The sequence below is a fragment of the Cottoperca gobio genome, chromosome 8 (assembly GCF_900634415.1).
Source record: "Cottoperca gobio chromosome 8, fCotGob3.1, whole genome shotgun sequence".
Taxonomy (NCBI): domain Eukaryota; kingdom Metazoa; phylum Chordata; class Actinopteri; order Perciformes; family Bovichtidae; genus Cottoperca; species Cottoperca gobio.
In genome coordinates, this window is record NC_041362.1 from 8,507,683 (window position 1) to 8,535,326 (window position 27,644).

Below are 27,644 nucleotides of genomic sequence, written 5' to 3' on the forward strand. Positions count from 1 at the left end.
TTAGCATGAAGCCTCGAGCCTATTTATTTCTTCTTCTTTTTTTTTTTTAAGGATTCCTGCAATGAGAAGAGCCCTCCCCCCTCTGTTCCTCCAAATGAAGTTAAGGAGGAGTTTTCCAAGCAATACTTATTTAGCTTTGGTAACGAGGTGTCTGTCTATTCAGGGTCTTATAAACACATTTAAATAATACCATATTTTTATTTTATTTTTTGAACATTTAAGAAACAGCTCAATTTGATTGTATGTTCTTTTTTTTTTTTTTTTTTTTTTTCAAGTATGAGGTAATGATTCACTCCAGCTTTGTGTAGTGAGTCGGTTTCTGAGAAATTCACAGTAATAGTCGCTCGCATGCTGAGCACTAGTTCTCCAGAGAGGGCGCCACATTTTTGACTTTGACTTTATTTCCCAATATCAACAGCTGGTATCCAGGGGCAGCATATTATTTACTGATTGTTGTGAAGTTTTTTTGTCTGTGTTTCCCTGCAGTCACTATGAGCATGATTGTTTTTAAGTACTATCCTAAAATCTATATTAAAATCAGGTGAGGGCTCTCAGCTGTATTGCCTGTCCAAAGCTCTATGATCCATCCAGACAGAACCTACAATTAAAAACACAATAGTTATAAGCAGATATAAGTGTTTACCAACTATAACTCCTCCTGTGGTCACACATACAGTAAGTGAAGGCTGGTGTATAAATAGATAATGAATGACAATATAGTGAAACACATTTGTAATTACATAAAGAATGTCTTTATAGGAGGAATTACAATTGTTGACAAAGAAATTGTGCCATTTTTGTATTAAATAAACATTTGAAATGTCCCCATTTGTGTTTACAACTACATTATAGTGTGTTACAAACCATTTATTAAATGTTTATATAATGATTATGAATGCTAAATGATCGTTTCTTATAATAATCCAACCAGAAATAATTAGAAATAAAAATTAAAAAGAAGTTTTTTGCAAAATCCTATTTTATCTAAGATCTCATTTTGATAGTCCATTGCTGATCCTCAACTATCAGGTGGAAACATTTTAGTCCCTAACTCTTCTTCTGACTCTCCCCTGACCGTAAGACTTTCTTTATCATCACTTTAAAATCATTAGTATATCAGTTGTCTAAAGGAAGCTGATTTCACATCCTCATGTGAAGTCAGACTAATATTTGGCAACATGTGTGTGACAGATAGAGTACTCACACCATCCATATCAACTCCCTCCTTGCTGACTCAGCTATGGCCATATTAGCCTCAGGTGGTTATTGTACTGCAGACTAATGCCAGGCTATGGTGTCATTTCTGGTTTTGCCGTCCTTTAACCAACACAGCCGTACTTATCATATAGAAGACGGCCTGTAAGTTAGAGTCAGGCAGAAAACAGCTCTGAAACCTTCGTTTACCAAACCTCGGCTGGGAGCTGGACAGAGGGAGGAGGTTGTGGGCAAGGGGCTGACGCCACAGAGCCTGATGGGTTTTGGTAAAAGCCAGCTGCGTCCACAGAGGTGAGTCAGGTGTTGTCTGATTCAGACCACCAGCAGGATAGGGGGGGAAGGGAAATCACTAGGATAGCCTCGTAAAAGTCCACTTGTTTCCAGAAAATCTATTGTGTCATCATTGTGAGGAATGTATTTAGCATCCAAAGTCTCCTCTGGGAACATAATGGGAGTCAATGAAAATAAGAAGGGAGGGAGAAACCCCCCACACCATGTTTTAGATCACCAAGTCTCCACGCAAACCACCATGCACATTAGTACAGCATGCTGAATTGACTCTTCAGCATGCTGTCATTTCTCAAGTCAATGGAGTGGAAAAGAAGGACGTTTAAGCATAGTGAGGATGAAGATGAAGATGCTGGGGAAAAAAAGGTCCTGTAAGTGCTCCCAGACGTCAAGACAAAAAATAATAATAAACAAACCAAAGTCAGTGTTTACTTAACCAGAGATCAACCCTCAAATGGTTGGTCAGACGAGGCAGCTGACGAACCAAGCGACCTGGAGCTGAGAAAGCTTTTCCACTCTGTTGCTTTAGTGCGTCGTGGGACTTCGGCCAAACGTCTGAGGCTCAGGTAGCGAGGCTTGGCAATGACAGATTTGATTTTGTCAAAACCAAAAACAGCACTCGGTCTATGTTTTGTCAGGTTTTTAAACGTGTATCCTCATAATACTCTTGGCATGACACAAGAAGCGGATGAGTTTCAATTCACATGCAAAGTCATAGAATTCAACCTTTGTTTAGCGGCTGCGACAAGCCCTCGCGTGATGGCGTGTTTGACTAAACCACTGTTTTGTTGAAAAGGCAGCTGTTTAGGTTTTCCCAAACTGACTCAGAAATTGACTCTAGGTCATGGTTCCCGTAAACCCGCTGAGTACGAGGGGGAAAAAGAGGAGATCTCGACAGGAAAGAGGGTTGAAAAGCAGAAAAATGTTATTCAACAAAATATTTGGGAGCTTCTCGGTCTAGCAGATTTTCACTGAGCAGGGAGAAAACCTCTGCGTGTTTCGCCAATTATGTGAAATTATTTGTGGTGTTGGCATTTACAAAGGTGCTGCTTATTGCTTGCACAGCTGAACACAGTGAGCCTTGAATTCAGGTCGAGTCAACAGAAAACGTTATTTATTGAATATCATCTGCAATTGTGGGGGGTTAACCTACGAATAAAAACCTGTTTTTCGGAAACCTTAAAATGACATTAAATGAAACAAAGTGTTGCGAGAGGAAACACTGTTGTTGCCACAGTAATAGTTGTAAAAGATAATTGAATTAATGTGGAACTGTCACTGATTGTCTTAGATACGCAGCAAGGTTCCTGGCATATCGTTCAATTTAATTCCTGTTAGACTTGTGTCAAACTGTAGATTTACTTCCTGCCTCTACCTGCATGTCTCCCTTAATGTCACTGTAACACTTTAAAACAACCTTTTAGGTTGGGCAAGACCAGATCTGTGTGATTACCAATCATCCAGTAATAATTTCCTGGTAACGCTCTCTCTCTCTCTCTCTGTGTGTGTGTGTCTCTCTCTCTCTCTGTGTCTTGTGTGGCTCCTCTCTCATCTGTGGGTGTTGTTATAGCTAGATATATGGCTATCTATTCTCCGTCTCTGGCCTATCTCTATCTCTACGTATCCTCTACTAGATATTATATATTCATAATCTCTATTGTTTGTTGTGTGTTTGTATTGGTTTGTTCTCTCTCTCTTCGCTCTTCTATCTTCTCTTACTATTCTCTCTAGGAGCTCTCTCTCTCTCTCCTCTCTGTGTGTCTCCTATCTCTCTCCCTCTCTCTCTCTCTCTCTCTCTGTTTGTGTGTCTCTCTCTCTCTCTCTCCCTCTCTCTCTCTCTCTCTCTCTCTCTCTCTCTCTCTCTCTCTCTGTGTTTGTCTCTCTCTGTCTCCCTTCTCTCTATCCATTCTCTCTCATCTCTCTTTCTCTCACTATCTCTCTGTGTGTGTGTCTCTCTCTCTCTCTCTCTCTCCTCTCTCTCTCTCTCTCTCTCTCTCTCTCTCTCTCTATAATAATAATAATAATAAAATATTCACAAACTCAACTATTTCGTGTTGCTTAGAAACATTAATATTTTTCTGGTATGTGAAATGACGCCATCAATTCCCTAAAGAACACTTTGTTCACGAGTGTCAGAGATGTTTGTCTTCACGCTTATTGCACAACTCTAGAGCATTACTGTATTACTGACAGGGAAGAACACGTTGTTATTGCTATTATTAATTTCACTTATACCCCTGAGCAGGAAGTGAAGAATTGAAAAAAAGATGAGAAGAAATTAAGAAAAGGTGAGATCCTATTATTCTTTATTTTTATTATGCACAGTTGTAATTGTGCACTCTATTGTATCTCTGTCTGCATGGCTGATCAAATCCGCCTCCACTATTGAGCAGAAACATTTTTTTTCTCATATCAATAAAGAGGCTACTTATAAACAAAGGATTGACATTGAGGAGTAAAAGCTCTTAGTGAAAGTGTGCAGTAAAACTTGGCGGTGATAGTTGGCATGGGAATCTAGCGTAACATACTGGGCACATGCAGTACTTGGAATGCCTCCCAGTGTACAACATAGCATGGAGGCTATTTCTGTCTGAGAGTATCGTCAGTGCCACAGCTGCCTTCTGGGAAGTGCTAAACACAGAACATTGAATAACGTAGATGTAACACCCACAATACTACCCACAATGATATTTCACAATCGCAATTCTAGATAAGTATCAGGCCTGTCATAGTTCAAATAGTTATTCTTATTTTACTCATCCAACTACATAATATACTCCTACAGGTCCTGGATTTAAAATGTTACTCAAGTAAAGATATAGAAGTATTAAAGACAACATTTACACAAAGTATCAAAAGGACTGCAGAATGATCCCTAGTAGTTTTTTTACTATAATATCATTGGATGATTATTGTTGATGTATGAATATGTAAGTGGTACTTAAATGTTGTAGCTGATTTTAACTACTTCCTAGTGTTTAATATGTTCAGTATTGAGTAAATGTACTTCCCGCTACTGGCATTTATTATTACCCCTCAAAAATGTGTCCATCGCTCAACACACAACAGTAAACCTTCTTAACAGTAGCTTATTACATTGCCACAAATACTCTTTGAATAAATTATTTGATTCCCGATTTCATGACATATTTTCTGGCATTGTTTGTCGTCGGCCCTGCCAGCAAATGACTGGAAACCGCTCCAATAGTCTATTTACATTTCACCACACTGTGGCCCATTGACGCGGTCAAAGCATACTCTGCTCCTCTCAAGGTTAACAAGAGGAGGAGAGGAGACAACAGGAGAGCTGTGATGAACTTACGGGCGTTTTTCCAGAGCCTGTTCGTCTTTCTCTTTTATTTTCCTGGCATAAGCCAATGAGACGATAATAGGAACGTCCAGTGCTGTTGTGATAAGTTGCAACTGGAAGAGCACGAGGGGCAGTTGCCAACATTTCAGACATGTCACAGTGAGCTGGGAACTTCAGCTGGGGCTAGTATTGAGACTATCACAGGACTAACTCCTGCACTGGAATTTCAAAACCCTATATTTCCAAATCACAAATAACTAACACTATTGGGTCAATTACTATTTTAACATTTAGTGCTAACTTGAGAAAATTGATACGGGGAAATGCTCACTATGGGAACGTGTGATTCAGTCTGACTGCACAGTCATGGTGTAGAGAGAGAAGTTAAAGAAAGAAGTGAATTTCACATACATCATCAGAGCCTGGCATCCAGTGTGTCATTATTTTCCACCACGAGCTGCATTGTGATAGATGTGGTTTTCTAAGCACGTGGCACCTCAACATTTACTGGAAAGTTGAAGTGCAAATTTTAGTGTGTAAATCAGCTGATCCACAGTGCACCACATCTCACTCTGTCTAAAAAGATAGAAAATTATTATATTAAGTTATGAAATAGTCATCTTCATTTTTGAGATTCAACTGGGTGCAAAACCCTGTTTACTTGAAGAGGAACAGCTGACATTGTGGTTGACATTTGGGGAAATACGCCTATCCTCTTTCTTGCTGAGAGTTAGACGAGAACATCAATGCCACTCTCATGTCTGTATGTTAGCTTAGCTTAGCAAAAAGACTGGAAACAGGGGGGAAGCTAGCCTGGCTCTGTCCAGAGGTAACAAAAGCACCTAAAGCTCACTAATTATCACCAGGTTATATCTTGTTTGTTTAATCCTTAGAGAAAACAAAGGGTAAAAAGCCGAAATGTGCTGTTTTATTGGGGGTTACGCCTCCAGTAAAACATAGTGGCTAGGCAACCATTGGAGACTTCAGGAAGTTATTGGTCTCAACCAAGAAATAATCCTGCACACAACACCACAGCAGAGCTTCACGCATGCTGGTAGCAATCGGCCACATCCGGGTCGGAAAAGAGAAGCTAAAGCAATTAAACCTGCAGGGCGAGACCCCTGGTTGCAAAAAGAAGTTTGTTGTATGTAAGTCTATTAGAAAATAACCCTACTTCTCAATGATTTGTTACCTCAGTAAGCTCAAGATGTTCATATTATAAATCATATTTAACACACAGGCATGAGAGTGGGATTGTTCTTCTCGTCGAACTCTGGTCACGAAAGTGCGTACGCATGTTTCCCACAATGCCAAACTCTTTTAATACATTTTACAATGTATAAGTCGTGTAAACAAGAGGGAACACTAATTAACACCCTGCAAGAAACCGTCATGTGCAGCATTACAATCTGCACCTCTTTGATCACTGCACTTCCCGACTGAAATAAGCATGTGAGGTCATACCACCGTGGCGGCTCGAGCTGCATCTGGAAAATGCACACATCTGCAATGTTCCCCGAAACGGCCGGTGTCCAGATCGTGATCAACTGCTGCCTCAAACATTCAGATTGCATCATGGCAGATAATATGATTGATCTGACGCTGTCCGCCTATCTAGACTCGCCTGCCACTGCCGCCTCCCTCCGTTTATCAGTATCAAATACTTGGAGACAAAGGGAGCCAATGACATAATCAGGATCTTCAAAATGGACCATGATTCCCACAAACCCCAGGAATAGCTAGCTGATGTCATTGGGCAGATGGTAATAAATCTGTCTACACTATAATACCAGTTTGGCTGTGAGATGTTGTTACACACACACACGCACGCACACAAACACGCACACACACACACAAACACGCACACACACACACACACACACACACACACACACACCTTGTTTAAATGCACTCAGGCGAGGGCACATACTCATGGGCATGCATACAGTATTGATATGCAAATAGAATAATATGCTGCTTATCTGTATGTGTCTACACTCATGAACACATGCAAACACACACACTTCCTCTATAACACAGTAGTGGTAACTTGATCCTGAGCTGTGCCAGTAAGTCTGACATTTCCGGATAGATTTAGTGTGTATGTGCAACGTTCACACAGCCGTTTTGTGGTCACTGTCCATATAAGAGTGCTGATAGCGGCCTGTGATATGTGGCATGCAGAGGGCAGGGACGTTTTGAAGGATCAGAAGGGATTTACCTGGAAGATGACGTGTAATCCTAGAGGAGCCAAAACCTTACTTCCAAGTTATCCCTCAAGGATAAGTCACATTTCCCTTGATATTCCACATTATCTAAAGGGCCTGACTCAGTCACAGATGTTTGAGGATACTACCCAGGATGCATCAGTCACTCAGAGGAAAGCTTTGATCCTAGCTATTCCCTCAATCAGTAAATGACTCCACATGTAAGCATGACTAAGGCTTTCAATGACCTTGCACGTAATGTCTTCACGGCAGACACAATGTAGTCATATAACGGGACAATGGGAGTGTTGAATAGAAACTATTGTTACTGGTGCGAGTTACAGGAGTGCTCTTTCATCTTCTCATTCATCCTCTGGGAATGTTTGTGCCCTGGTTTTAGATAATATAGTATGAATATATAAGTATTTCTTCGTCTTTTACAGCTCAGTTCTCTTTGTTTCAGCTGCAATATTCCCATTTTGAATTGTAGATGTACAACTCCTACACTTTGAGGTTTGTGACCTCTGCAAACAGAAACTCAGTTTCCCAGAGAGGCCTAACAGAGGGAGCTCCTGTCGCCTCAGCCTCTCCTACAGATTTCAGATATGTATTCGGATTGCAAGCATCACACAGAGGAGCTCAAAGGGACTTTTCACTTTGACTCTGTCCCTCGAATGCTGCAGTATAAACTGGAAAACACTGAAGGCCTCTCTGACTCCCTCTCATTTCAAGGCATTTCCTTTTGTCCCCTTCTAGCTAGGCACTCCCTTTAGACAGGAAATTCTTATGGAGACGTTCCAAACCATGACCTCCTTTTTTTCCCCCCTCTTTTACTAGAAATATTGGAAGGAGGGTACAGTGTGTTCCAACCTCCGACCTGCATGTAAACAAACAATCTGCCTGTTCCAGAAATCGCTTCATTTTATCCACCTATCAGCAGTTCTCATCTGAGTTTTTTTATGCAATGCCTGTACTCATTAAAAGCTGCACAATATACTGCAATCAGCAAGTGATAATATACAGGACGCTCCATTAAGACATGAGATAAATCGTAAAAGTACCACAGGAAAAATAAATTGCTTTTTTTTTTCGCACCACATTGAAAAAGTTTCCCAGAATAAAAGCCACCCACAGTTCAATGAATGTGCAGAAACAAATCCCACAACACCATTTTCCCACTGGGACAAACAACCTTCTGTCTTGTTCACACAGTTATTCTGCAGCCCTGCATCAGCAAAAAAAAATATTGTACACAAGAAAAAAAAGTTGATTCTTGTTTTCCAGTAAATCGAATTGGTTTGGCACTCAGACGGCATCTATTTCTCAACTCGATTCTATTCAGTCAAATTCAATTCAGGAACAAATACTTAAACTTAAGTTGGCTGCATCATTTCTCCGTTGTAATCCAAGAAGGCCAGTAACTGCAGTTACTTACTACACTGTCTATCTGTTAAACATTTCCAGTACTTTTTATTAGCTACGCATGATAACTGGGTCATAAATCTGATCATGTCACCTACGGACGTTCTCCTTGTGATAGCTTTTAGGAAAATTGCACATCAAGAGAGATTAGGGATGTCTCATTTCAAACACAGGCCAAAAGTTATCAATTCACTAAAATAATTCATGCAAACACCAGCTGCCCAGCGTTTTACCATTTTAATGAGTCAAAGTCGGTCGCATAATTTAAAATTAAAACCAAAGTGAGTGTTTTTGCACGATTTAGTATGGAGGCAATTTCCAAACTCCATGTTTCTGGGAACATACTTTGAACCAAAAACAATAAATGATATATTCCACACATCCCAGCAGTATTTTACTCGTTGCTCTGAACCCAGGCCAAAGTTTTACTGCTTTTCACTATCAGTGCTATTACCTCACTTTCCGCCGGCTCAAATGCTGTGATATACTGTAAATATGATGTTTGCATGGAGTATGTGTAAAGAAGACAGGGACAGAGAGAGATAAGGAGAGAGAGATAGTGGAACGGGGGAAGGGGAAGGGGAGGGATAGACTTAGTTGTGGTCGCTTTTAAACTCCCTTTCTCAGAAATCCTGCCCTGAGGATGAATTCAGTGTCTCTCGGCAGAACAGCAGATTCCTGAAGGGATTTAAGCAGGATTTATCCTTCCTGTTAAGCAACATCTGCCAACACAGCACCTGAAGTGTACATGCACCTAAAACACTGCTATGTAGGGTAATGCCAATATCATTTAAGTATGAGATACACATGGCTCCAGTCTGTCTGTGTCTTGTATTTGTATTTGTAAAAACATGACAAACGGGTTTAGGGAGATCTGATGAGATGTTGTTTTCTGAATTGGCCTCGACAGCTTGTTGTTGTCTAAGAACAATGGTGACTTACATGATTGACATCTTTTAATCTTAAAATGTCAACTTCAAAGCGTCACCCTTCCTAAATTAACTTGGTAATTGTATGCGTGACAGTTTTTGTGTGTGCACACGCCTGTCTGTGTGCAGCATTCTTTGCCTGCATGAGGCAGGGCCCTTCTCATGCCAGCTGAGGTCAGGTCCGGACACCGTGGGGTGCACCCTTCTCCCGCCGCGGTGGGCTGAGAGGCAGGGGGAGGCCTCCAGTGCTTCTGGGAAACAGTCTGGGCCTAATTGGAGCCTGACTGGTCTCACATGTCTCCACTTACTGGAGGAGACGGAGGATCCCGCTGCCTGGCCTATGAGAGCTGCTGTAGACCCAGGCCTTTCCCCCTTCATCAGCATTACCACACAGAAGTGAATTCACCAAGCAGACCTGACATGACAGCATGACTGAGTGGTGTGGTCTGCTGTGTTTCAGTGCAGTGAGGTCAGGTAGGTTATACTAAGCATTATATTTCCTTGTATATTTTTAACAAAAACAATATTGACCTTTGTACAACCCTTTCAGTACAGTTTGTTCCAAGGATCTCCTTTCTGTACAGTACATGCACCCTCCTACTATTGTTCCCTGTAAACTCATTCTGGGTCAGGACTGATGAAACCTCCCCCTCCAACAGTATATCACATTCCCCTTCTCACGCACACACAAACCTCAACCTCACAAAAACACGTAGTCTTTTCATGTGCTTGCGTATCCACTGAGAAATATGAGAAGTGAAGATGGTGAAGAACAAAGACTTCCCTGCTGCTGCCTCACCACCACACATTCTCAAACTTTTTTTTTCACTGTTTTTCTTGCCGTGGCAACATGCCTCTCATTTCCCATCAGTGCAGGGTCACCTCCTTGACCCTGCACTGTAATTCTCAAATATGTCATTATCATCCTGTTACGGTGGTGCAAAATGTTGTTTTGACTGCAGTTGTGAGAAAAAAGAAGTACAGCCAATTTCCGATCCACCAAAACTCTATTCATTTTATATCAGAATGCACAGATGGAATCTCATTTTGCAAACGCCTTGTTATTTAATGCACATCTGGAACAAATAGCAAGTGTGTAGCCAAGTTTCCCAAAAACACTGCAGACTATGGCCCCGAAGAAAATATACAAAAGAAAAGCACCTATTCATTTAGCCTTGAACGTGGAGCATAATCTGCTTTTGCTGGGAAAAACATTATTTTAATCTTTCACAGATCAAAAGGGCTTTTGAAAGCAATTCTTTCTGCTCAGATAAACAAGTCTCAACTTGAATAAACTTAGGTATTCACAAGAGAGAACTGTTGTAGGTTTTACTTCATCACTGTACTTGCTACCTTCCTGCTCAACATTACCCATGGGCCTCTGCAACTCATTTACTGTGAATGTACAACAGAGACTGAAGCTGATTTGTGTTACTACAAAATGCTTTTGTAGCTGAAATGTTTACCCAAACTTGCTTTAAATGGCAGTGTCCTCTGACTCTGGGTTACATGCTGAAAATCAGATTAAAAAACAACAACATTTGAGTTACTTTCGCAACTTTTTACAACCAAGACTTTTTGGCAACTCCTCCATCCCTCATTCATAGTGTAGTCACTATGAATGTGTGACATTAGAAGTACACAATCACAACTCTCCACAAGTCTTTTCTTTTTCAGTCATTTAATATAACCAATAATATGCGAGTCAAGTTCAGTAGACGCTAACAGAAATCCAAAGGCGCATATGTGTATATGTATTTTCAACTGCATTTCCTGCATGGCCGTTCCATTCAGAAAGTCTATTGATTGCTTTTCCAGGCATCATTTAATATGATACATATTCACTTGTAAATATCGACCTTTTCCCTGCTGCCCCGGCGTTTGTGCCATAAATACTTTGAAAGCCTGCTTGTGAAAAGATATGAAATGTTATGAAGCTGTAAAATAAAGGTTGGAATTATCTTATCTTTTCTTTTTTATTGAGGGTAAATGTGGTTGCAATAATGCAAACTTTGGAAGTTGTGCACTTAGGCAAAACAGAGAGGGGATTATTTCATTTCAATTCTGCCCTCAACTGGAAGTAGTATTCAGTATTCATGGGCATATGAGGAGGTTGAGCAGGTTGGCCCCACTTAACCCATAATTTAATGTCTGATTGATTTGGCATAACTAACTCAACTGTAATTAATAAGCACCATAAAAATCCAAGTTAGACTTCCATGTTTGCTGCTGCAGTAGTCTCTGCAGCAGAATGCCCCAACAGTGTTTATCACATACTGCCACCTGCTGGCACTACTGTAAAGTACTTTACAGTAGTGCAGTAGTAAAGTACTGTACAGTAGGACAGTAGTAAAGTACTTTACTATTGTAAAGTACTTCACTACTGTTCTACTGTACAGTACTTTACTACTGCACTACTGTAAAGTACTGTACAGTAGGACAGTAGTAAAGTACTTTACTACTGTCCTACTGTACAGTACTGTCCTACTGTACAGTACTTTACAGTAGGACAGTAGTAAAGTACTTTACTACTGTCCTACTGTACAGTACTTGAACTTGACATGCAGTTGTGTAAAAGACATTCACAGCCAGTGTTGTGACAAATGTCTTTATTTCAGCTCGATTAAATGGCAATTATACAAACCTCAAATCAAACATTATTGAACAGAATACCAAAAGAAAATGGCACAACTAATAAGAAACAAAATTAGGACAAAAATACCCACTATACATTTAAGTATATACAACTTCGATAAATAAACCAATACAGTCTAGAATTCTGATTGTTTTTGCATTTTCCTAAATGACCTAGGATTAGTGCGCAGAGAGAGGAAGAGAACGAGGAAATGGAGGAGGCAGTGAGTGAGGATAAGGACCAGCAGGCACAGATGAGAGGACAGTAGACAAGAGTAGAAAAGACAACCGCTTGATGTGCAACTCGGACTGCGTTTGCAAAACTGTACCGTGACGCAGTTGAGTTTGCAATTTGACAAAATCACTGCCTCAGCGTGACCAATCAGCCGTCCTGCCCTTTGTCTTTTGGTTCACCGCAGTACATTCTTCACACAACTAGCAGTTTCACATCACACTTTGGATCCTGAGACAGGGACAACCCATTATTTACCAGGCATAGCTTTAATAAACCACATGTTTATTTGTGCCGCTTTAAAGCCTCTACAACAATATGTCATATATTATGTCTTCTACATAAACCTGAAGCACACAGTATTGTACAACGATCAATGAGGTCGGGCTGACGGCTGAAAATTACAGGACTTGTTTTACTATTAAATAGGTAACAAAGGAAAACAATATTAAAAAGGTAGAAAATAAAAGATGTAATGTTGTCGACTGGGGGAAGAAAACTGTCGCTAACCAGCAGCTTTTCTCACATTTCATCTAGATCGCCAGGCACGGTGCAGCAGTAACTTTCCCCAACAATAAAATTAAGTAATAGAAAGTGGTCTTGTGTTTCAGACGAAATGAGACAAATGTATGGGAAGAGAAAATGAAAAAAGGGGCCACAAGTTCTAATTTCCAGACAACCTAAAACCTCAAAATGAAGCCCAGGGTGATAAACGCTCATCCCTTCAAAAGACACTAATCCCCAGGATTCATCTCCAGGACTTTCAGGAAATGAACAGCGAGATCCAGATCCAAAACAAGCAGACACCCTCATCTGCAGCGGTACGTCCCCATAATGCAGCTTCATATTTACAAAAACAGTTCAGTCTGGGACACAGATGAGGCTTTCATTCCTCACATGGCTGTCGTGTTGTGAACAGGATCCATGTGGAAAGTTTCAGAGCTTCGTAACAATCTCCTGAGTGGCAACTTTTTTTTCTCTTTTTATTTTCTTTTTTTCTATAAAATCACTAACAGTTGGAAAATCATACCCTCCCTCCCCATACCCGCCCCCCCCCTGTAGTTTCTGTTGCAAGACCTTTTTATTTTATTTTGTTTATTTATTTTTTACAAAAGCAAACAAACAAAAGAGACGCAGGAGGAATTGACATTTAAAGCTGTAAAAATAGACACGTATTACCCTAACATGTTAAAGCACATGAGGTCTTTACTCTTCTTTCAGAAAGCGAGGAATATTTTGGTTGGAGTGTCACACTTGGTCAGACCTGCTGAGTTTAAAGGATGTGTGCTACGGGGGACTGCATGAGTGTATGCATGTTGTGTACGTGTGCAACAATGTATATGGGGACTGTGTTTGTTTTTTAAGTATCTTCAAAGGGGGTTTTGCTGAGCGATACAGCAAGATTTCCTTTCAGCCTCATAGACAGAGAGCACACACAAAGCTGAGAGAGAAAGAGAGACAGGAGGTTAGAGGACGCTTTGGCCCCGACTCTTATCTAGAAACCCCAGCATGCTTCCTGTTTTTTTGGCCTGTAGAGTCCCAAAGCCAGACCTAGTATGTATCCTAGAGAAATCCCCTGGAGAGGTCTGAGAGAGACCTCAACCGCGGCCTCTGCACCGACCCAGACAGGGCGAGCAGATAGCCGGACCCCTGCTCTGTCAAGTGCAACATCTGGAGTGCAGAGCCGCTCTAGTGCCTCTTCATGGATGACACCTTCTTCTTCCTGGCTGCCAGCATCTCGTAAAAGGGGTCCCTGCTGATGGCAGCTCTGTGGGCACAGACAGAGGAAAGTGTCAGAGTTACTGTACTTTCATGAATCGGCTTGAAAGTCATAGAAACAAAACACTCCTTATGACTCCAGAACTTGAATCCTGAGCATCACGTTTTTAGTCATCCAGTATTCAAGAAAGTTGTCTGTGTATCCATGGGTACATTGGGTGTGAACAGGAAGAGCCGATAGCTAACTGGACATACTTTTAATGGAGCCACAATTGTTCAATGTTCAGACCTATGGCAACATTATACTTCCTGTTTCCTGTTTACGCACCACAAAAAGCCCCAAAGTGAAATTGAAGCTGTAGTAAAACCTAATAATAGGAGCAACTTTACAAACACAAGCGGCGTCATACTACGCCTTCAAGAAGTGAAGTAAAAAAAACATTTACTTGATGCTGTTCATCCATTCCTCTTTCTCCTCTGCAGTGGGGGCAGAGATACGGTAGAAGGTGTGGTTGCCCTCCACAACGCGTCCGTCCGCCTCAGTCTTGCACGCTTTTATCACCTGGTCTTTGTTGTCAGGAATGAAAAGCTCAAAGCAGTTCTACAGAAGTAAAGTGGACGGAGGTTAGAAATCATAGAAAATATAATGCATTAAGACAAAACAAAACTATTTATCCAAAAATGCTAAAAACTATTAGCTCATGTACCCCGTCATGTGTCTATATTTATTTAATAAATCAGTTTAATTGAGTTCTAGTTCAAATGTCAAAGCGGTGCATAGTGCAAATCACAGCAATGGAAATTCAGCCAACAATAATCTCAGTTGTCAATTTTGTAAAAAGGGCAGCACTGAAGAAAATCCCTATTTAATAAATGGGTTGTAGTAAAAATCCAAATCCCAGTCCTGACTGTGTGTAATCAGAATATGCACCAGTAGAGGGCGCTGCACTTACAGGCTTCTTGTCCTCCACCTCCTTGATGCTCAGGTTCTCCAGTGGGATGATTCCTCTGGGCTCTTTGTCCTGGACAAACACAAAACATGCGAGTGAGAGCGCTGCTCACAGGAGACGACGAGAACAGAGTGACTTCACTGTGACTGAGAAACTGAATTGTACTCACTGTGGTGTACTCAAAGTAGTAGAGACAGTTGTCCGTGAGGATGAACCACCTTCTCTTCCAGGTTTTAACGCGTCCCCCTGCGGAGCAAACAGCCAGCGTCAGAGAGGCTCAGCGAGAGAAAAGGGAGAGAAACGAGCACCGAAGCACCGGGTCGAGCAGCAGACAGGCAGACGGATGTATGTGCAGACAGACAGATGACGGCTACAGGACGACTCCTTTTACCCACAACTTCCCGCTATTCACCCTCATCCACCGTCGCAGCATGCGCTCACCATCACCACAACTGCATAGCCTTCAGTTATTTGGCTATTTTTCTGTAAATACTTTAAGATAATTTAAAATAGTTAATGAATGGTATATTAAGGCTAACTGGAGTCAAAGTGATGCTATACGATAAAGCTACATGTCTCCATTAATGTATTAGTCTGGAAACTCTGCTCACTTGGCCCCAGTTCTCTTTCCTTAGTTGCTGACTCAGAGGAATGAGTGTGGAAAGCCAGGATCGATGGACAGGATACAGATCTATGTGCTTTGGACTCCCTGAACTTAATGAACTGCCACCCAAATGAAGTGACTAGAAGACCGTTATAAATGTGGAAAGCAAGCACTTTAATGAGGGCTGGATGTGGAGAGTAAGGAGTGACGGAGGATTAACTTCACGCCCAGTGGGGGCTCTCTGGTTAACTCTGCGTCCCTTGATCTATAACTGACCTCTGACCCCCTATTGTCACCCATACTTCCTGTGAGGGTAAACCTGATCACAGTAGCAGATGGCACTCTCACTGAGAGGATGGGATGCTAACAAACAGAGACTTGGGAAGCTCTGCGCCTGGAGCTATGCTCAGCTTCTGTACAGGCATCTCAGACTTGAATATCCTGTTTTGGCTTTGTTTAGTAACTTCTAAGTCATATAGGAGCAGTGTCCAGTGGGTGGGGGGGGGACAACATGTCTTTCTGAACATGACAAAGATCTAAGCCTCGTCTAGACTATCCTATCCCACCACCGATGTTAGTAAAAAGCTGCATTGTGAAACGAATCTACCAGGATAGAGGAGGCTTTTAGGATGTATATATACACACAGACATGTAGAACACACGCGTATTATCATATAACAGCAGTAGCACTGTATATGATATCCCATCATATCACAGACATCATGATAGGTCAAACACTTCAGTCTATGCTTGTTATAATCTACAGACACCATCGACACATGATTCACTTGACAGGCAGAGATGGAGAGCCCCATCGCCACATCTCGACTCGTCAGCGTGTTGCCAACAAAAAAGCAGACAAACAGAAAAACACAGACGCGATGTCAGAATCACGCAGTTGGCGGCCCGAGTTGTTTGGGTTTGAGTTGTTCATGGTCATGTCAGTTCCTGTCACTCCCAAGAAAGAGAGATGACCTACTCCCGTGCAAGAATGTCTGGGACGAGGCGGGACGTCCCAGCAGATTGATGCAGAGATGTGTGGACGGTGCTGGGCCGGAGTGGAGCTGAGTGGAGGGGGGGCACCCATGCAAGACGGGACTGTGGGAGGCTGGGCGAGGAGAGGTTAAGAGGGAACAGGTTTCTTGTAAATCATATCTAGTTGTTGGTAGTTTTAGGATTTCTTTGGAAATGATTGATCTCAACAGGTTAAACTAGTAACTGGTTCTCTTCTTACCTAATGGTTCTTTCCCCCCCCCATTTATTTTTTTTCTCACAAGGGCTCTTATTGTGTAATTAATAGGAACACTTCATAAATAACAAGAATGCACAGTCACATTTCGAACCATGTGCACTTTAAGTATATAAGCATTAATGAATCATTTGAAAATATTAATGCATCCCTTTCAGCTCCTCTGCCCACGCTTCTCTCCCACAGTTTGGTCCAGTCCGGTCTAGCACCACACCGGGCCGCAGCCACACTTTCACCCTTCAGATCCATTTACAGCATAAGATCAGGAGAGCAGAGCCACATTGTTGAAAAGGTGCAGTATTCCCTTTCCATGCAGCCAGAGCAAACAACAATAAGCCAATGGGTAAATGGGTTCATGGTGAATTTGGAGAGTCAAGCAAAAGTCCTTTGTTGTGCTCGCTGTATGGAAAAAGGGGATAATGCAGCTTCCCAAAAAAAAAAACATAGATCAAAGGGAGTGACCACCACAGCATACAGAGAAAAGAGGGGCAAACTGCTCAGTAGAGTGGTCACAAAGCATCAGCTCCCCGAGCCGAGCCCATGGGGTGGCAAATGAACCAGGTGACTGCCCGGCAACCACCCACAGAGATAAAAGAGAGTGGACAAACCACCAGCTCAATGAGAGACTGAACAGACAAACTGAAGTTCAAATGAGTCAATGGAGACAAAAAATAAAAATCTATGGATGGAAAAAAAAAAAAAAAAAAGGCCCTGTGTGAACATAAGAAAAAAATATGAGGAAGAGAACAAAAGCATGGCGGACCACCAAAAGCACCCGAGAGCTGAGAGATGGACTAGCGTTTGGGAAGAGCAGGTGTACATACCTCCTGAGGAAAGACAACAGCCAAAAACATGGAAACAAACAAACGAAGAGGAAAAGAAACAAAAAAAATCAAATTAAATGATAAGGAATTATTGCACCACAGTCCTGTTAATCTGGAGGCTTTGATGCACTGCTTTACAGCTTCTATTTTCTGTACTTTGCAATAAGGGTCAACAGATTTGACATATCTGCTGTTGTTATATCCGCCCACAAGGGGGAGTTCTACTCAATGTCACAAGTACTGTAAAGCACTACATTAAATATCGCCTCCACTTGGGTCCATTTCTGTTATATACAGTCATTTATCCCTGATTGCTTTACTGTAATCTGCCAATTTGGAGTCATTGGAGACAAGAGTAATTCTTCACTTTCTTGTTTTAGTCGGTTGTAAAGATTCACAGTGATTGAAAGATTAAATTTCACTTTGAACATGCTTTTTTTTGTTAAATTAATTGTGAATCTGTACAACAGAGAGAGATCTCAGAGGAAACAGAGGATGAAGAGTTCAGGGGTCCAGGTTTGTGCCTTTCTGTTGGTAGAGTGATTGTGACCAGTGAAAGTAACAGCTGACATCCTGTAAAGATTCAGGTACATGCATTTGCAAATGTTTGTGGACATGTTCAAGTCAATAATCATCAATAGGTCAGGACAAAAAGGTGCCATCAAATGTCGAAAGAAAATCCTAAAATATAATTAAGATAAGAAAAATAATTATAAACACTAAGACAAACCATTCATTATAAAATACATTCCAAGGAGTTTCTACAATGGTACAAAGAATGTGCTTTAAATCTCCAATAAGATCAGGCTGAAAATGTCTAAAGAAAAAACAATCTGATCTATATAAAAATAAAGTCCTCAAATAAAATGTTCTAAACTTTGTGTATGTACAGTATATGTGCATACTCCTGATTTACAAGATATAAAAGTGAGGATTTGTGCGTGCATGTCAGTGCCTCGTCTTAAATGATTCAAAAGGCCTCCACGTGTTGTGGTCTGATCTCAAAGCCATATTCATAATACATGAAAGCAGGCAGAGATGTCTTCAGATGTCTCAGGTCGAACACACACACACACACACACACACACACACACACACACACACACACAACACACACACACACACACACACACACACACACACACACACACACACACACACACACACACACACACACACACACACACACACACACACACACACACACACACGAGATCTACCGATATGTACCGCTATGAAAATGAATTAGTGTTATTCATTATGTATTCAAACAGCAGTGCACATGTACTTCCGGAGTCACTCACCCAGTTTTAGCAGCCAGCCCTCTCGGTCTGGGTTGAAGAAAGTGTGTGTGAGGTCGTTGCCGTCGTCCTCTGGGATTTTAAAAGGCTCATTCTTGATGCTGTCATACAGATTCTACAATAACAGAAAGTTGACTATGAACACGCAGCGGGTGGAGAAATCACTCACGAGGAGGCAAATAACTGAGTTTTAAAGCCACACTGACCCGTAGCAGGTCTTCAGGCAAGTCTCCTCCTTCGTTGATTCCTCTGTTCATGGAGATGAATCGTTCCACGGAAGGCTTGTCCTTCACATTCGGGTTGTGGAGGCTGGTGTTTAGCATGATGATGGCAAACGACAGGATGTAACAGGTGTCTGTAACACACACACAAACAAGATCCCACCATAAGAGAGGGATGAGCAAAAGGTTGCCGTTTACCATAAAACTGCAGCCAATGTTTAAATATAAATGTAAATTAGCTGCGCTGAAAGGACTGCACTTAGGGGACCACAGTCAAACAGAGAGGAGCAGATAGGCAAAGCTTCGTTAGCGAGGAGAGTGGGTGGGAGTGAAAGGCTGCGAGTGGGCAGCTAAGTATGCATGCGTGTTTGAGGATGTGCACTCTAATGGGTGTGTGTTTACTGAAAGTCAACGTGGCAAGCGCAGGGCTGATACAGCAGCACTTTATCTGGCCCGTTAGGTTGTTGAGAAGTCCCATGCATTATTCACATCCATCTGCATCCATGTTAGAGGCAGGCGGCTGTCTGCTATGAACATTATTTCCCAAAAGCCAGACACTCTTCTAGCGTACAGTTCACCTCCGCAGACTTTGTGTCTGCTAAACAAAGCAGTTTAGATACGAGTTCCGTTGACAAGCCATTAGATCTCAATGTTATATGGAAAATCAAATGCTTCAGGGAGACAATAGTGTATCTGCTGTAGTAATGTAGTTACTATTATCTGATTATCTAGTGGCTATATTTTAGACTATTAACAAAAAACTGAAGTCGTTTGTTTCACTGCGCACACATTCACAGCTCTTTGGCTTTGAATCACAACACTGAAAGCCGGTCTGTATGGCTTGCCAGCACTACCTGTGGACTGGAAAACGCCAGGGTTGCATTGGCAGTAGCGCTGAGCAAAGGCCTCCATCATGCGGTCGATCTTCTGAGCTTCTCCCGGTAGCCGAAAACTCCACAGGAACTGTCTGTCAGGGGACACAACAGTGAGCAAAGGCTGTAAAAAGGCTGAATGAGCGCTCTTAAAAAGAAATGGCACAAGACAGAAACTGACAGATGCACAATAGCAAATAAGGAGACTCTTAAAGAATGGACTGTATCAGACATGGTTTACATAAAAAAGGGGGGGCAAAGCTATGAGGATCTAGTCAGGGACTTGGTGAGTATGTAGGAGACCTGATGATACAAGTTCCTGGGGAGATGTCTTACCTTAGGGCCTGAACCAGGTTGAGGTCTGTGAACTCATGAAGCTCCACGAAGGCATGGAGGACTTCGATATTGAAGTCATCTCTGCAGAGACAAAACATAAAGGACAAATGTCTTACTGGTAAACATTATAAAAAGGCCTTTTCTGCAAAAACCAAGGCAAAAATAAACATACAAAAAGATTAAGGCCGCATTATATTCATCCTCCAATTATTTTTGTTCAAATATTTGACAAATAAAAATGTGAAAAATGCCCATCACAAGCCCAAAATGACCAAACATAATTTATAGTTTTGTCCAAAACCCAAAGATATTCAATTTCCTATCATGTAAGAGAAAGAAAGCAGCAATTTCTCACAATGAGAAGCTGGAACAAGGGAATGTTTTTAATTTTTGCTTGAAAAACTATTTTAACAGGAATAATACAATTATTTAGTGCAGCACTCTTATAAGAGTGTCCCACTCATGATGGACAGCATCCACAAAATATATGCAGTAATACTCCCCAAGAGCTGTAAACTGACTAAGAAGTGTAAAATTGGTAAATTATTTTTAATTGGTTAATTGAATAATCAGTGAAGCTCTAAAACAAATCTATAAAAGTGATTGTGTGGACGCTGGGGCAGGCTAAGACTAAGCTGTGCTCGTATTGTAGCTCTTTGTAAAAGTTTGTTGAAAAGTAGACCCCATCAGGAGCATGTCTGAGGACTCAGGGTGTGATCTGGCTAACGTAGGATTAAGGGATCTGTGGTACGCTGCATATTTCCAACAAACCCAATAGAAGGGGAAAAACCCCTGCCACCTCCCTTTCATTTATCATCTAATCTCAATCATGACATCATCCCGACCTTTATGCCCTTCAGAGTAAATGATCTCTCCTGTGGGATCATGGGAAGGCTCTAAGTCATATCCAGTCACGACTGTTCCCAGTAGAGAAGTGACCAATCGTGCCTCAAGGCTCTCACACTGCTCCGGCCCCTCCTTACGGAATCAAAAACACTTGAAAAGCTTGATAACAATCAAACTAAGAGGATCCATCAACCGCTTGAGCTCCCTTTCCTGGTTTGGCCTCACAGACCACGCCCCGGCTGTAACTCTGCCTGCCCTATAGTCCCCGAGCAGCACGTACTGTATATCAGGCCCATTACTATTATGTGTTCCCTCTAACGAGGGTGGTCTCAGCTCGACTTTGTCTTCACACATGTGCATTTCCAAGCTGTGAGTCTCTTGATCGCGTTACTTATGAATGAGATCGATAATCAAAGACAGATGGAGGCTATTGAGTAACGGACATCGTCTTGAGAGAATAAATTTGGGACCAATAAACTATAAAAGGATGGGTGTGTGCCTGACCAAGAGGAAATACAGCAATACGGAAAATATGCACTCGCTGTTCGAGGCTTTTATAAACCACATGGATGGGTGCTGGTGAGTCATGATAGAGAATATTAGAGGGAGATGGTAAAAGAGAGTGAAATAGTCAATCTTCATCCTGACCGCTCTCCGAGGTAATCTCCGATGGCTGTTTTGTTGAGGCCCTCGCCTTTGCAGAGGAATTGCGCAATGTCGTCACTGGTATTCTTCAGCAAGTCGTTCTCAATCAGGAACTGGATCCCCTAAAAAAGAGACAGAGCCCCAGGTCACTTCCTGCTTATGAGAACATGTGGGGCAAATCACATTTCTGAAGAATCCCAACAGTTTCTAACACTTACCTTTTTGGGGTCCATGTTAAATTTCTTACGGCCCATGGCCACCTGTTTATTCCTCTGCATATTTTTCCTGGAACATGAGAGTGTAGGTTGTGGTTAGGTGTTCTTGATGTGAACATAATGGTGCACATGAACAAACTCTGGTATGTAAAAAGGGCTGCAACTAACATTTACCTTCATTTTTCGATTAATCCGACTAACAAAATGACAATCACAAATTCCCCAAACTCAAAGTAATGTCTTTAAAAAGTTTCTTTAGTCCAACTAACTTTTCAAAACCCAAATATATTAAATTCAATATCAGAGAAGAACATAATTTTAGAAGCTGAAACCAGTGATTTGACATTTTTGCTTGATAAATAATGTAATCATTGCTCCATCATGAATACATTTGGATTGTTTGCCTTTTTGGTATTCAAATGCAACACATTGATTCAACAACGTTCAGTGCAATACAATAAATGTATTCCCTTCATTTCCTGAAAGTGTATTTCCTCATTAACATTTTTCATTTGTCTGGCCTGTCCTCCCCCTCCACCGCTTTGATAAAGCGTTTAACATCATGCATATGGGAACGTCTCATTTCTCAGGCCTCGAGTTATTCAGGGGTCAAAGTGCACTCAAAGAGTCCGCTGTCACCGTGGTTACATCTCCATCTCCAGCCGGTGAGAGGTCACCACTTCTTCCCACTGATTCACTCGCACCAGCATTCCTTAGGCTCTTTACCGCCAAAGTCCAACTGAACAGACTAGTGTACTTTCTTCAATAAATGGATTGAAGGAAACTTTGATCACAAGAAAGTTCTGTAACCCTTAATAGGTTTTAAATCCAAGAGATTATTTGGTAGCTGATGGGATCCCTATCCACTTGAGTAGACCAAACATCAGCACTCCCTCCCCTGGGACCATCCATTGTCTGCCTCTGCCCGTACACCCACTGCATTATTCACTGAAGCCTCCCATCATGGGGGTGTGCCTGATGAAACATTTAACCTGCCTTAAAAGCAGCATTAGCCAATTTGGGGAGCGGATTTGGTGTGACGGGATCGCCCGACCTGCCCATCAATCATTAATAATTGATAGCTTCATTTGCTAAGTTAAAAGACGGCAAACAACAAGCCAATTTAGGCAAAATGGAGAGGGAAGTGTGTGTGAAGAGGGGGAAGGGAAGGGGCGGATCCCTTATTCTTACCTCTCCTCAGTGGAACCCAGGTTCTCGATCTCACTTGTCACTTCTGCTATCTCATCCTTCAGCCGCTGCAGAAAAAGACATAAATGTTAGACTTAATACGTCATGAGTATGACAACAGGGTGAATTCATCATCGGCCTGATAATTACCCAGACACCAGGAGAAGCGAGGACGGGTGTGACCGACACAAACAACATGCAAAGTTTGCATTGCTCGATTAAACAGTGCAGAGGGAGAGGCCATCATCCCTGAATCACCTCTGTTTGTCTATAAGCCAGGTGGCCTTTTATCACGTCCGGCCTTTCATCACATCCAGTAAATACTCACATCGGAACAATTGGCTCAACAAAAGAGCAGTCACTTTTAAAAGCTTCTGATGAGCTGAAACGTCACACACTGGTACACATCCAGCTCTCCTCAGTTCTATTCGACTAAAAAGTGATAGCAACTGTCTACAGTTAATGTCATAACAACACATGTGTTTGCGTGTGTATGCTCTTATAAACAATCCTCTCTTTCTGGATTCAATTAGGCGGAGAACATTCAGGGATAACCGCAATACAAATGGAGTAAGAAAGCGTAAAAGTGGATTGTGTAGCGTTTTAGTGATTAATGGCCTTAGAGGCAGATTTAGTCGATCAAACCAGGACCGCTGGTGCCAGACTGGCGCAGTAAGAAGAGGATGGAGAGGGTGGAGTCAGCTTGATGAAAGTGTGGAATAATAAACTGTAGCATAAAAAAGGAGTCCTGTACACAGACAGAGCTTACTCTTGATCAAGAGAGGCTGCAACTCTTCAAGTAAAAGGTTACAATCATCGAGCCTCTCCATTCATATCCAGCTGCACTGTTAGTTTATCACTTCTTATCCGTAATACCAACTCACTTTAGGCCAAACCACAAAAAGGAACATCTGCGTGTTCAAGGCCTGCACGATTACAACACATTCCTCAGATGCTTGCCTCCGCATACAAAGGGTGTGCTCAAACAGGAAAGTGGGTGGTTGTGGTGAGGGGGGCTTGACATACAGGACCAGAGGGTGTCGAGATGGAGGAGAGGGCTCAGTGTGCAGACTACAGAGGAGATGAGAGGGGGGGGGGCAGAGAAGGGGGGAGGCCCATAAAAGAGAGGGTGTCGGATCATGCCTCTAATGTTTGTCCGTCAGGGCCAGTGGAAGTTGAGTTGCCCCCTGGGACATATGGAGGCCAGCTCTCTGCCAGGGCCCCACAGCTGTGTCACCGCTGTGTGTCATGTGCTTACGGAGCTGGTTACCGAGTGACAGAGCTGATCTGAGCAGCTCGCATCGATAATCAGCTCTGCTCTTGGGTGAAGGATAAAAAAACCCATCATGGGCCATGGATAGGAATCAAACAAACCACTTTAGGGAAATGTGGCCAAGCTGATTTGAATCCTGGCTCTCTTTGGAAATCAGAGAGGACATGAAGGATATTCGACTGGCTGCATGAGCACGTTCCTCATGAGAGCATAATCCTATTTATCTGTATGCTTATCTTGTTTTTAAACTCACGTTATATTCAAAACCACATTTCAATAAAAACATCTAAAAAGAGATGACCTTGTATCCATAAATTGAGGTCTTTGTTGACACAGTGCATCCACACAACACAAATGACTCAAACAGCAAGAAATGGTTAGCTAAGGAAGTGACCACTCGGCAGGAAATAACTCAGCATTCCACTCGGGGTGAAATGTTTTAAAGGACTCCTTGGAGAAGGAACATTTGTACAACTGGATAAAAGATAAATATTTAACCAAATAGCAGAGTTGCAGTTGTAGCTAAAGGCAGTGGAGGTAAGCCAAATGTCTGGACATAAAAATTAAGATCCTCTAAATCTCAAGGTCATTTTCATTTTGGTTTTATTAAGATCAGACCAATTGTGATACAAAAGTTTAATTGGGTCTAATCAGTATAGTTTACACAAAATGTACAACCTCTTCCAGCCAATCTGAAATGCGTTACAGTTGGGTAAAATACTTACTCTGACTTTAAAATAAAGTAGATTATTTTCTGTAGTGAAACTTTATTTTTTATTGAGAGTAAATAAGCTTAAGATGAACATTTTCAGTCAAATACATAGAGTACATGCTTGCTTTTTTAGCTATCTACTGTGTTTGTGTTTTAAAATGTCTACATAAACATAACAGCCCCATATCCTGTTCCAGTATTACCTGAATGTCCTCCAGCAGCTCCTGCTTGCGCCGGCGGATATTCTCCAGCTCCTGCTGCTCCTCCGGGGTGAGGTCGTCCGGCACTGGGGAGAGATGAGCGAGAGGATGAAGGGTTAGGACAAAGTCGGCCATAATATAATGCACCCTAATCCTTCTCTATACATATCTATCCCCGGGGGCGTGTCCCTGAGGGCATGTCAGTGCACAGAAATATCATTATAATGTTCCTTGATATCAGTAGGTGATTGAAAGCCCACGGCAAGGCGTGTGGAGTGTGCCACATAAGATGAGACTGTGGCAATGACGATGATAGAAAGAAAGATGTTTCTCATTAGCAACAGATATGTGGTCAGAGAGGAGAGGACAGCAACACAATCTCAGCGTATGAAACATCTACACCAACAATAAATCAAGTGTGCAGCAGCGGGGTGCACTTTTGGGTGTAATCTGCCCGACTAAATGAAACGGCTCAGGTCAGCCGGCCATAGTAGCACAAATGTGACAGGTCTCAAAGCTGCGGTCACTAGGCTGCTATAATTAGCTTTGAGGGACGAGCAATATGTCCTGATTGATGGACAATGTGTTTGTGTGCGCATAACCCCTACCTGCACTACAAGCATAATAGGACACCAGCACTTTAATCACAACAGCAGTCCAAGCACAATCTCTCTTTACTTAAACAATGCGATGGAAGCATTTCCCCTTTACACCTTCTCCATTTTATTTCAGAAAATAAAATTGAAAGGATACGATTAAAATGCACATTTCTAAAAATATGTGTGATGCCTTGAGGAAACTGATTTCATCCTCTTCATGTTTACAAACACTTGTTTTCACTTGCTGAAGTGATGCATTATCCAATTTGCAATAACAATGACCTCCTTTAGTGAACGCAAAGTTTAGTTTAACTTCCTGTGAATTAAAATGAAAGTCTGCGGCCTCGACAGCTGCAAGGGGTTTTTTGGTAGACACTTGCACTAAAATAAATGTATCACGAAACTAGAGATATTTAGCATGAGTAGCAACTTTTCTAAACTCTGGCAGTGTGATGAGCTGCTTAAGTCACAGCGGTTATGTTGGGAGATCATCTCTGTCACTCAGGGACTCTTTCTCTGATTCCCCCAGTGGCCAAGCACAAGCCCCTCCTGTGACCTCTCCTCTTCCCCTCATTGCCTCAGCGCCAGAGTTCAAAGGTTAAAGGGGTCGAGGCTAGGGACCTCAGCTAACGGTTAACAAGGTAATGCTTAAAGAGTGTTGGAAGCTGAGGACAGAGGAATCTTCAACAAGGTTTTATATTACTCATTTCACAACCCTCTATGATAGCAACAATGACCTGAAAAAAAATCGCCCTTTTTCCTCTGTTATGAAAACATAATCCTAATAAAACCGCAAAAATATCCGACTACGTGTGAACGACTAAACTGTGGACTCAGTGTACCTGCGGTAAGAGGTCAGTGAAATGAAGGTTACAAAAGCTAAACAAAATCTGGCACCGCAATCAATAAAACAAGGACGAGGCAAGCCATCCAGAAAGTATGAGCTCCGTTGTGCTTTGACACGCACATCTTTGCAATTAGCAAAAAACAAGATCGGCTTATTTAATTTTCCCGTAAAGAGGATTTAATCCAAGCGTAAAATCCTCATTAAATGATAACCTAGAGAGAAAAATATATGTTGCATAATGGAGGGCACTTATTTTAATAACAGAAAGTATGATTACCTAAAACACATTGAGCCAAATACCCATTACATTCAAAGGAATGTCAGCTACTATTTAACACAGGGGTAATAGACAATGGAAGTCCTAAACAAGAGCCTTATAGCGGGGCTGTTAAGGAGCTCCAAAACAAAGCCATGTTGTCTTATTTTCAGACAGCTGGGGGAGCATGGCAGTCCACTCGAGGTTGACCTTTCACACATCATACCTCACAGCCTACAGTATCCCTGGCAAAACGAGCCGTAACCCTCCCAAATATTATGGCTATCCACGGAAACACAACTGCTCTCACTTACAAAAAAGGGAGCTGACATCAAAATAAATACTTGTGCAACCACATCCAAGTTCAACAGCACAAACAAGAGTGACAGGGAGGACAAGCTTAAAGCAGGAAGTCTATTCCTTTTTCTGGAAATATGATCTCAGGTTGGGCGGCTGGTGGACGTTGAAGGGAGTCACGGCCACACCAAACAAAACAGCCGGACCAACCACAGCATTCCTGTTGTAAGAAGGAACCACAAAGTGAAGGAGA

At 41.9% G+C, this 27,644-nt stretch overlaps 1 protein-coding gene across 4 annotated transcripts in view; it reads right to left on the bottom strand.

The window, feature by feature from the left end:
• Nucleotides 1-11,965: 11,965 nt before the first annotated feature.
• Nucleotides 11,966-27,644, bottom strand: part of cyth1a (cytohesin 1a) — a 38,883-nt gene continuing 23,204 nt past the window's right edge. For 3 of the 4 annotated variants that reach the window (XM_029437162.1, XM_029437161.1, XM_029437163.1), the window contains exons 2-13: nt 25,396-25,478; nt 23,211-23,275; nt 22,023-22,089; nt 21,808-21,926; nt 20,314-20,394; nt 19,960-20,072; nt 19,091-19,239; nt 18,887-18,999; nt 15,076-15,154; nt 14,910-14,978; nt 14,403-14,557; nt 11,966-14,005 (exon numbers count right to left, since the gene is read on the bottom strand). In XM_029437162.1, the coding sequence (XP_029293022.1) occupies nt 13,927-14,005; nt 14,403-14,557; nt 14,910-14,978; nt 15,076-15,154; nt 18,887-18,999; nt 19,091-19,239; nt 19,960-20,072; nt 20,314-20,394; nt 21,808-21,926; nt 22,023-22,089; nt 23,211-23,275; nt 25,396-25,478 (1,172 nt within the window). In that variant the 3' untranslated portion in view covers nt 11,966-13,926. The remainder of the gene's footprint in view (nt 14,006-14,402; nt 14,558-14,909; nt 14,979-15,075; nt 15,155-18,886; nt 19,000-19,090; nt 19,240-19,959; nt 20,073-20,313; nt 20,395-21,807; nt 21,927-22,022; nt 22,090-23,210; nt 23,276-25,395; nt 25,479-27,644) is intronic. The other variant, XM_029437160.1, reaches the window with a different exon arrangement.